The sequence below is a fragment of the Panicum virgatum genome, chromosome 5K (assembly GCF_016808335.1).
Source record: "Panicum virgatum strain AP13 chromosome 5K, P.virgatum_v5, whole genome shotgun sequence".
Lineage (NCBI taxonomy): Eukaryota > Viridiplantae > Streptophyta > Magnoliopsida > Poales > Poaceae > Panicum > Panicum virgatum.
In genome coordinates, this window is record NC_053140.1 from 55564685 (window position 1) to 55575179 (window position 10495).

At 47.1% G+C, this 10495-nt stretch overlaps 3 protein-coding genes across 6 annotated transcripts; 2 read left to right on the forward strand and 1 right to left on the reverse strand.

Annotated features, from left to right (window-relative positions):
• Positions 1-873: 873 nt before the first annotated feature.
• LOC120708742 (F-box/LRR-repeat protein At1g67190) lies at positions 874-4871 on the reverse strand. 4 transcript variants are annotated; one of them, XR_005689469.1, is made up of 3 exons: positions 4465-4868; positions 2595-4049; positions 874-1250 (listed from the first exon to the last, which is right to left on the reverse strand). XR_005689469.1 is itself a non-coding variant. In XM_039994142.1 (2 exons), the coding sequence occupies exon 2, from the start codon at positions 3897-3899 to the stop codon at positions 2646-2648; it is 1254 nt and encodes a 417-aa protein (XP_039850076.1). In that variant the 5' UTR covers positions 3900-4049; positions 4465-4870; the 3' UTR covers positions 1736-2645. The 4 variants fall into 4 exon arrangements, 1 of the variants encoding a protein (XP_039850076.1); XR_005689471.1 differs by lacking the exon at positions 874-1250 and adding an exon at positions 1736-2116 and having other exon boundaries at positions 4465-4871; XR_005689470.1 differs by lacking the exon at positions 874-1250 and adding an exon at positions 1736-2124 and having other exon boundaries at positions 4465-4871.
• Positions 4872-5955: 1084 nt separating this feature from the next.
• LOC120708744 (acidic endochitinase-like) lies at positions 5956-7112 on the forward strand. Its single transcript, XM_039994143.1, has 2 exons — positions 5956-6500; positions 6596-7112. The coding sequence occupies exons 1-2, from the start codon at positions 6010-6012 to the stop codon at positions 6999-7001; spliced, it is 897 nt and encodes a 298-aa protein (XP_039850077.1). The 5' UTR covers positions 5956-6009; the 3' UTR covers positions 7002-7112.
• Positions 7113-9121: 2009 nt separating this feature from the next.
• On the forward strand, positions 9122-10243 carry LOC120708745 (acidic endochitinase SE2-like). Its single transcript, XM_039994144.1, has 2 exons — positions 9122-9612; positions 9710-10243. Exons 1-2 carry the CDS (start codon positions 9122-9124, stop codon positions 10113-10115), a joined length of 897 nt encoding a protein of 298 aa, XP_039850078.1. The 3' UTR covers positions 10116-10243.
• The last annotated feature ends 252 nt before the right edge of the window (positions 10244-10495 follow it).

A 10495-nucleotide genomic window follows, 5' to 3' on the forward strand; every position in this document is an offset into this window, starting at 1 on the left:
ACCACTTAAATCTCGTTCGTTGTCTTCTAGATTTTATCACCGGTAGCCTTTTTGTTTTGACATGCATGACACGCCAGTTGGAATTTCACGCTTAGTGGCTGGAATATGGATAATCCGAATGCTTCCACGGCTTGCATCTTCTTCTTTTTTAACCCACTTCACTTGAGAGAGAAAAAAGAAAGATTTTGTGCTAGTGTGCTACTGGTTCATGCCAACGCCGCTACGAAATTCTCACCTGCAAACTTGTGTAGCAAAGCAATTACCACAGGAAGGTCAACGGTTTGAACTTTCAGATCAATCTTGTCTCATCGTATTCTATCAGGGAACAGGTCAAGAGAGAAAAAATAGTATTCCAAGAGGACGGTTAGCATGAGATTCTCATCATAGCAGCCAATGGATTAGTTTAGCAATGGAAAACAGACCAGGGTGGAACAAAAGTTCAGTTTTTACAGAAAATGGATAGAAATGATTTTACCCAAAACAAATCAAAAGCATAAGATATAGGCCTACAGAGATTATGTCAAACCAACCCAACCCCACCCAACCAAATCCAGAAAACGTTCAATAATGCAAGTTGTACCACAAAAATATTTTGTGAATAGCAAGTGAACCTGCATCAATACTCAATAGCGAGGAACATCTATTGGCAAGCCAGGGAGGACCCATAAATTCGATATGATCTGCCAGGGAATATGTTCTGTTCTAAACAACTGTAAAACAAAAACCCAAACGGGGTAGCAGCACAGGATTTTATAACAAACCCCAGTCTGGATAACTAGGATTAGGCAGTGATGCTGCCCATATGGACTAGTTATTAATTTATCATGGAATCCCTTGGAGTGGAATGTCAATGTAAAAAGTGACAACGGTAAATGACGAATTTCCAAAGAGAATCAATCTACACTTTACTGAGCATGAAGTCGCCAATTTACAATTTACCATATTTAATGATATCTTCAAAGCATTTAATGCAAGGTTAGTTTCATGAAATATTAAAGCTCTTGCTATTACGTAACAAAGGCCAATAAATCTCAACATAAGCATTCCATTCCAGTCTGAAGAATAGAAAGAGGAGGATTTTGTTCCAGAAATGGAGTGCATTCCATTCTCCAGCCCGCACTTAATGCATATTGAGCAAATGCAGGCATCTGTGAAGAGGTTGGCACGAACTTTCTTTAACAATTTGGAGCGGACATGCACCTGGGATTAATTTTCACCACAGTCCTCGTGATGACGAATCAGAAGCAAATCTGCCAAATGCATAAAATGAAAAAAAAGGTATACTTCTGGTGAATATTAAGGGGAGCAAACGATTGAGTGTGGAAGGGTACAACAAAGTAATATTGCTCTTGAAGGCCATGTTGACAGATGTTAAGTCAACGATAATAAATAGCAATATGTACAACAAAACTTGCAGTTACTATGTAACTATGCAGCTCTACCAGTGTATACTTCCACATAATGTTTCAAATGATAAAATGAATCAAAAAGTTAAAGAATTACTATGTAGGAAAACTAGTGAAGCTACTTTAGGAGCAGCATAATGTCAGGTACCAAGATTAAAATACGAAACATATGCACAGCTGACAAGCAGACTGTTACAAGAACTGTAATTTAGGTCAGGTTCTATGAGAGAATATGTCTGGACTATGGGAAAAAATGGTTTGCCTGCTACCTAGTCTTGCAAAATCAGAGTTTCTGGATATGAGATCAGAAAAGATAGACGTGTAAGCTATGGTCTGTAATGATGGCTTTCACGAAAGTCACATCTTTGCCATAAAACCATTAATGATAAAAAAAGTACCCAGCATCTTCTTTCCTTTCTCTAAAAGTACATACATGAAGGTTAATACATCAACAACATCAACATCAACAAAGCCTTTTAATCCCAAGCAAGTTGGGGTAGGCTAGAGTTGAAACCCAACAAAGACCATTATTCATGGTTCCGGCACGTGAATCGCGGCTTTCCAAGCACTCCTATCCAAGGACAAATCTCTAGGTATACTCCAGTCTTTCAAGTCTCTTCTAATTGTTTCTTCCCATGTCAACTTCGGCCGGCCCCTGCCTCTCCTCATATTACCGTCGTGCTTTAGGATACCACTATGCACTGGTGCCTCTAGCGGTCTCCGTTGGACATGAAGGTTAATAACTCAAAAATATAATTGCTTGCCAATCACTATCACATACATTAAGCTAAGAGACACAGCAATCAGATAACAATTGTATTCAGGGAACGTTTGTTCCGATATATCACATAAATATACACAGTGCAGCCTTAAGCTAAATTAAGAAGGAGCAAACAGCCAAATATAGCATTGGGATCCTTCCATAAAATATCTTAAGCCCTTGCTAGCTACTCTAGTTCTATAAAATTACATCAAAATTCCAAGAGCCTGAAATTGAATAAGTTGTTTTGGAAATTTTGTTTTTGACACTAAGGATTTTGCACTCAAAGATTCTTACAGGACAAACATGAGACCCTTACAAACCATCTACAAAAGCCAATATCACGAAGAGATCACAAAAACTGTAACAAGATCATGCTGAATAAAATGTTGTGATGCTACAAAAAGGAAATTTTTGGGAAAGGTTACCTGCTGCCATGGCTTCAACTGAACTAGGACAGCCATTGAACCTAGTAGATGTCACTCATACTCAAATTGTACATCCACATGCACATACTTCCTCATGAGACAGACTATAAATGAGGTGAAGCTTGCTAGCATCTGGCGTTCTTCTCGTGTTTTTGCCTCAGAAAGAACACCATGAATAACAAGTTTCTTGAGATTTGGACACCTTTCAATCATACCAAACACCCAGGGTCCAAAGTGCTCACTTATTACTGTCCAACCAAGTTCCAGAACTGAGACATTCTCCAGCGGTGATGAACCCTGGAGGCTGTAGTGGAGCAATCCGTCTCGTAATTCGTAGCTCAATGAAAGATGCCTAAGAAGAGGAAATGAAACAGCTATAGTTTCTGAATCCACAATTTCATCCTCGTCATCAAATACAACACCCCAAAATCGTAGCATACGCAAGTTGGATGCTCTGGATATCATATTATAGAACTTAGGCCAGACTATTGTGAAGTTGCTCACATCTACTATCTCCAGATTATCAGTACTGTCCCCAATATCCAAATGTGTAACACTGACGTCATCGATCTTAAGATGTTTTAGTGTTCTTTTCCCAATAAGCTCAAACAGATCAAGATTCAATGCATTCAAGTGTAGAACTTCCAAATTATCTGCATCAAGTATGATCTTATCTACACCTACTGATTTTGCGAAAAGACTCTTCAATGTATGGCTTGTGAGCTCCATTGTAGATTGTGGATCTGAAGTGACAACCTCAAGGACATCAAGTGCTAATAACTCTATCTTTGGGCAAGCAGCAACTAGAAGGCTCAGATCCAATGCTGAAATGCTGACATGCCTCAGGGAAAGGGATTTCAGACAGGTGAACCTCTGATAGCTTGGTTCAACACCTGTGATTGTGTTATGGTCCAAATCTAGCACTTCGAGCTTCTGCCTGCCGCACTTTTCCAGAATGTTTACATTAGGTATTGTCCTGACATTGTAAGACAAGCTCCGGAGTGTTTCCCTGGTATACATGAGCCAGGCAATCACTGGTGCTGCAGAGAACTCATGGGTGTTATCTATATGAATCGAGAGGCATTGCAGCCCCATTGTCTGAAATATAGTCTGTGTGATAACAATCTCCAATTGACGTGTAGTCATGTCCCGAGGAAAGTCATCGGAGTTAAAAGACAGCAAACGAAGGTGCCTCCTGCAGGCATCCCACCACTTCCGGCATACCACAGAGGCAACCATGACATCACGTGCAACACCAAGATGGGAAAGAATGTTGCCAATGACTTCAACAGGGAGGTGCTCCATTTTTGGCACTAAAAGAACACCCAACACTATCGAGTATAAAATCTAATGAAGAATTTTCTCCATAGCAACAAGACAGTCTTCTAGCATAAAGTTGCAAACATTTTCAGATGTCAATATCAGTGTTCGTTAAGACCTCGTCACCTTCCTTTCCTGTAAAATTGCAATTGATAATTAGCAAGTAATAACACCAGTGATTTAGTAAACATCATCTATAATTTCTTAAGACTTTGTAAAAGCTCAGCTGCAGCAACAGAGATGCTCAAATGTCCTGTGACGCCTCGATTCACCCAACCCATTTTAAACTAACCGACACAAGCAAAATCAGAGTTGGGTGTAGTCGCGCGATCTACCAGTGAGAAGACCCTGCTCAACCAAATCTAGATCATAATCGACTAAACACTGAAAATGGTATCATACAGTTATTCGGTTGGAACGCAGAAGGGCGCATGGGATGATTGAATCTAGATAATCCACCACACAATTCTGCAATTCGATCATCAAGTGCAACTTCCAACCCGATAAAATGAGTAAGAGACAAGTGAGGGCGAGGAGGGAGGGAGCCAACCTTGATTGGTATAGCAACACGACGATGACGCGACAGTGGCAACGACCGCTCCGTGGCCCGGAACCCGGGCTTTGGCTGAGCGCTGTCGCCGGATCTGCACACCGCAAGCCGGTCCGTCGTTGCAGGACCCCAGATCGACCTCATGCGATAGCTCGAGTCCAATTCATGGCGTCTTCCTCGACTCCGGCAGACGCCCAAGGCGAGAACACGCCGTCTTCTTCAGAGGACCCGTCACCGACGCCCCGGCGTGGAGACGCCGGCTGAAGGCCGGGAAGAGGCTACGGTGGCAGCGCAAGTCTCGAGAACAGGAGGTGGTGCGGCGCTGACTCTTGAGACCGGCGCGTCGGACAGGTCGCGGAATCGCGACCACGGCGGCGTCCCGGCGAGAGGAGAGAAGGAAATGTGCCCGCCGCACACCCACGGGTAAAAGAAAAGAAAAGCTGACGAGGCGTGGGCCGATGTGACCTTGGCAGAACGATCCGTAAATTCAACCCAAGAGGCCCAGCAAACTGGGGTGGTGGCCCAAGTTCCCTCGCGCGAAGGACAGAAAAAGCCCACACGGTTTTTTCTCTTTCGTTCTCTTTTCTTTTTCATTCAATCTAATAAAACTCCTCTAAAAAAATCAATCTAATAAAACTAATCTTTCTCATTATTGATATCGAACCAATTTCAATGTCGTATTCCAACATTTTTTCGCTGCCTATGGTCCTGATATGTGATGCCTGTATGGTCCTTTATTTTTTCCATTTTTCTGGAACCTTTCAGCCGTATAGTTTCTTGTCCTGATTTCTCTCGGTTCGAATGGAATAGCGAATTTTATCTTTTGGTTTGGTCATTGTTGCAGTCATGTTTGGTCGGTGCTGACCTGTCACTTGACCGTGGTAATTTTCATGCGTTCCCGGTTGGATTAAGTTAATCTTGTTGTATCCGTGTAAGAACCTTGGAATATCCCAAACTTTTTGTGTTTGGACTGTTGTCCATTTCTCCCACATTGGGTTTCTCCATTTGTGGCTTGCCTAGTTTAAAGTTTTGCACCAAGCTGCAAATAATCCGAACAAGTAGAGTGATAAAGATAAAAACGAACGTACCCGTCACTGACCCATCGTTTGTTGGGTCAGAGGGTGTGTCAGACACAAAGGCATACAGCTTAGAAGATGCAGGAAAGACGTAATTTTTTTTTTTGTCGCGTTTGCAGTTCAGTTGCGTACGTCTGAGTGTTTCGGAATTGAATGTAGCCTCAATGATCTTAGCTCGCTCATCATCAGGACAACTAAACTAATTGTGGAAGCTTAGCGGCCAAATGAAATGTCCAAGCATGGCAGCATTCCTTAACCGCGACCACTCACGGTAAATGCGGACGAGCCACGGTACGAAAGCTGGCAAAAGTTTCTCCCCTTGACAGCCCTATTGCATTCGCAATCGCTTGCCCAAAAAAACAGCTATAAAACGGCGTGCCGACTAAGCACACTTCGCCAAACATCGCTCCAGAACCAAAACAGAATTCCTACTAAGTAGTGGCTGAGCCTAGCTGGGCACGCTGAAGCCATGGCAGGCCGAGCTCTCACTTCCTTCCTGCTCACTGCCACCATCCTGGCGGCGCTCCTAGCGACATGCCACGCCGGCGGCATCGCCATCTACTGGGGCCAGAACGACGGCGAGGCGTCCCTGTCCACGACCTGCGCGTCGAGCAACTACAAGTTCGTCATCCTCGCGTTCGTCTACAAGTTCGGCAAGGGGCAGACGCCGCAGCTGGACCTATCCAGCCACTGCGACCCCTCGTCGGGCGGCTGCAAGGCGCTGAGTGAGGACATCCTCCTGTGCCAGCGCCGCGGCATCAAGGTCCTGCTCTCCATCGGCGGCGCCGTCGGCAGCTACGGCCTGACCTCCGAGGGGGACGCGCGCGACGTGGCCGCGTACCTCTGGAACAGCTACCTCGGCGGCACGTCGTCGTTCCGGCCCCTCGGCGACGCCGTCCTTGACGGCATCGACTTCGACATCGAGCACGGCAGTGCCAAGTACTGGGGCAGCCTCGCCAGGTAAAATCGCGCAGCCGTCTAGCTAGCTACTCGTCGTTGCACGCTCTGATTGTGCCCACTCCCACGATGCTGACATGGCTGCAAGACATGTGCAGCGACCTGAAGAACATGAGCAAGAACCAGGGCGGCAAGGAGGTGCTGCTGAGCGCGGCGCCGCAGTGCCCGTTCCCGGACGAGTGGGACAGCGGCGCGATCGACACGGGGCTGTTCGACTTCGTGTGGGTGCAGTTCTACAACAACCCGGAGTGCCAGTTCAGCTCGGGGCGCAGCGCGTTCCTGGCCGCGTGGAAGCAGTGGGAGTCGGTGCCGGCGGGGAAGATCTTCCTGGGCCTGCCGGCCTCCAAGGGCGCGGCGGGCACCGGGTTCGTGCCCCCCGGCGAGCTCAACTCCCGCGTGCTGCCGCTCATCCGGGGCTCGCCCAAGTACGGCGGCGTCATGCTCTGGTCCAAGTACTACGACGACAGCACGGGCTACAGCTCCGCCATCAAGAGCCACGTCTGATATTTGCCGTGAAATTAAGGTCGATCGGCATACGCATGGTGTCGACAAAATAAAATGGTTTATCTTTGCGCTTGCTCGTGTTCGTCTGTCGACGTGTTTCAGAGTTGGGAGAGTTTTTTTTTTTTTTGAAAAGGAACTGGCAAGAGTTTTGCCAGTACAATAATTTTCTTGGTACAATAATGTTGCCTTTTGTTTTCCAGTACGCCTTCCAGATTCATCTGTTTGTCACATGTAGAGCATAACCGTAGAAATAGTGCTTAACCTGCATGATCTGAGGCAAACATTAGCAGAAAAGGAATTGCAGCAACATCCTCCGTCAGGTACAAATACCACAAAGGGCGCGAGGACCGTCTTCGCGGATGTGCTCTCGTGTATGATCACATGACATGACAAGACGAGAATGCATTGCAGACAAACCTGCCAAGGCCGTCCGTGAGCTTAAGCAAGCGCGCGTGTGGTTCCACGACGGCGAGCTTGCTTGGCTCCAATGACCGCCATGGAGCCATGTTGGTAGGGGTGCAAATAGGTGATCTTTAGATGTACTTCCAACCCTCGTTAGTTTGAAATTTTGTACTACTTCTTCAAAATAGGTTTCTCCAAAATGGGATTTCATTTTAGAAAAATAGTACAAAATATTGAACTAAACAGAGTTGGAGGTGCACCTAAGGGTCATCCATTTGCACCCCAATATGTTGGGGAATTGCTACAGGAGCAGAGTCAAGGCGGAGATCCTAGGGCTTGAATGCTTCAGATGGCGATGGCCGATGGGACTTTTTGGCTGCCGGCTGGAACAGAAGATCATGAAGGCAGTGGCGGAGGAGGCCGTTGCCGAGGAGCCACAGAAAGAGTGGAGGGACTGAGAGCCCAATCGGAGCAGGGGGCATTTTAAAAATATATGGGGTTATTTGTTAATATTTGGATCCGAACTAGAGGGTAATTTGAGTTTGGATCATGATTAGGGGGTGTTTTGAAAATAATTAGGGGTCTATATGTCAATTCAGGGGGCATTTTGTAATATTTCGGGCCGGCACCATGGGATCGCGGTTTTGTGCATACAGATACATGAGCACGGGCAGGAAAATTGATTCATTCAGTGAAGAACATGTTACCTAGCGCTATAGAAAGATGAGTAATATGCATAAGCAATGGCGCAATCTGTGACTGTTTGTTCAAAAAAAAGGATTATGCATAAGCAAATTGCAAGCAAGATGATGGCAAGACCAATTCAGAGAATAAAAGGCATTCTCAAGGCGATTATGTTAATAAGTTCTTCAATTGTACGCTCAAGCCTCAATGTACTGAAGAAATTATGAAAAAAAATACCAAACTGAATTCCGAGGTTTCCATGGAACATGCCTCAGTGTACTAAATAAATCAGGAATGCTCTCATTGAGTACATGAACGCTGAATGAAATATAAAATAAAAAACTTCCATTGTGGCAGAAGTGATGGAATTAGTATGCATTATGAAGCTTGACACATAAACAGGCTGAGAGGTTCGGCCACTTGTTGGTTGCAGTGCTATGATCAGATGCATTTCAAATGCTCAGTTGTGTTGGTTTATCTTGCTCTATCCAAAGTGGAGCGTATTACAAATTTCAGATTTTGCACAGCTTCAGCATGTGCAAACGACCAAAACGAATGCAAAACGCTCCATGTTTCATGGCATCATGAATGAAAATGAAGGAATGCAAACCATGCATGTAGGCAGAAAAGAAGTTGGTCAAAAAAAGAGAGCAAACTTTGCCGCATGCCATGTTGTGATTCAGTAGAGTACGGCGGAGCGTTTTATACTCCATCTCAGCTCCAACTATCATCCTTTATTTTAATTAACAGGGAAGGTAAACTGCATACCGGGGTAACCGGTAACAAATAAATCCAACTTTACTTAACCGCAACTACTGAATATAAATTCACACTTGTGCGGACGAACCACGGCACGAAACCTACTCAAAATTTTCTCCACGGCGTTCACATAGTTTATGCTAACACTGCCAAACCATTATAAAAGGGAGACACCACAATGCACAATTCGCCATCCATCCATCCATCTCTTTACTCAGAATTCGTAAAACTTCCCTACAATTATAGCCAGCTGGGCACGCTGAACTGCTGAAGCCATGGCAAGCCGAGCTCTGACTCCCTTCCAGCTCATGGGCATCCTCTTGGTGGCGTTCCTTGCCACATGCCACGCCGGCGGCATCGCCGTCTACTGGGGCCAGAACGACGGCGAGGCGTCCCTGTCCGACACGTGCGAGTCCGGCAACTACAAGTTCGTCATCCTCGCGTTCGTGTACAAGTTCGGCAAGGGGCAGACGCCACAGCTCGACCTTGCCAGCCACTGCGACCCCTCGTCGGGCGGCTGCACGGGGCTGAGCGAGGACATCCGTTCGTGCCAGCGCAGCGGCGTCAAGGTCCTGCTCTCCATCGGCGGCGGCGACGGCAGCTACGGCCTGACCTCCGAGGGCGACGCGCGCGACGTGGCCGCGTACCTCTGGAACAACTACCTCGGCGGCACGTCGTCGTCCCGGCCCCTCGGCGACGCCGTCCTTGACGGCATCGACTTCGACATCGAGCTCGGCGGCGCCAAGTACTGGGACAGCCTCGCCAGGTGAACTCTCGCAGCCTAGTCTCGCCTTGGCACGCTTGGCTCCATCGCGCTAAGCTCGCGTATGCTCACCGCCTCACCCTGGCCGCACGCTGTGCAGGGACCTGAAGAACATGGGCAAGAACCAGGGCGGCAAGGGGGTGCTGCTGAGCGCGGCGCCGCAGTGCCCGTTCCCGGACGAGTGGGACAGCAACGCGATCAGCACGGGGCTCTTCGACTTCGTGTGGGTGCAGTTCTACAACAACCCGCCGTGCCAGGTGAGCGCGGGCCGCGGCGCGTTCATGGACGCGTGGAAGCAGTGGGAGTCGGTGCCGGCGGGGCAGATCTTCCTGGGCCTGCCCGCCTCCAAGGACGCCGCGGGCACCGGGTTCGTGCCCGCCGGCGATCTCAACTCCAACGTGCTGCCGCTCATCAGGGGCTCGCCCAAGTACGGCGGCGTCATGCTCTGGTCCAAGTACTACGATGATCGCACGGGCTACAGCTCCGCCATCAAGAGCCAAGTGTGATATTTGCTTGTTGATCCTCCTGTATCTCGAGGCTCGACCTGTTTACAGTCTTACGGATACAGAGCTACGATATAGTTTGTATTTCCCTAGTGCATTGATTTGTTGTATTTTGTTATGTCGACTGTTGAGCCGTGTTCCATGTACATTCCTTTGTTACATGTAGTATCATACCACTGAATAAAAAGGAGATACCACTTGGTTGCAGGAAGCACTCTTTCTTTGCCAATTCCCCGCATCGCTCTGATGTCTGATCTAGATCAGCATACAGGCCTGAATCCTGAAGGCCTGAACTGACCTCATACTACAAGGACAGTCGAACAACATGGCAACACAATTACACAAAAGTTTTGAGCAGAAAAACTAGCGAATGGACCTCATAC

Excerpts from the sequence above, each read along its gene's own strand:
- LOC120708745 (XM_039994144.1), top strand. The coding sequence starts at position 9,122 with ATGGCAAGCCGAGCTCTGACTCCCTTCCAGCTCATGGGCATCCTCTTG. Across the intron at positions 9,613-9,709 it reads TACTGGGACAGCCTCGCCAG|GGACCTGAAGAACATGGGCA; the intron begins GTGAACTCTCGC and ends CACGCTGTGCAG.
- LOC120708744 (XM_039994143.1), top strand. The coding sequence starts at position 6,010 with ATGGCAGGCCGAGCTCTCACTTCCTTCCTGCTCACTGCCACCATCCTG. Across the intron at positions 6,501-6,595 it reads TACTGGGGCAGCCTCGCCAG|CGACCTGAAGAACATGAGCA; the intron begins GTAAAATCGCGC and ends AGACATGTGCAG.
- LOC120708742 (XM_039994142.1), bottom strand. The coding sequence starts at position 3,899 with ATGGAGCACCTCCCTGTTGAAGTCATTGGCAACATTCTTTCCCATCTT.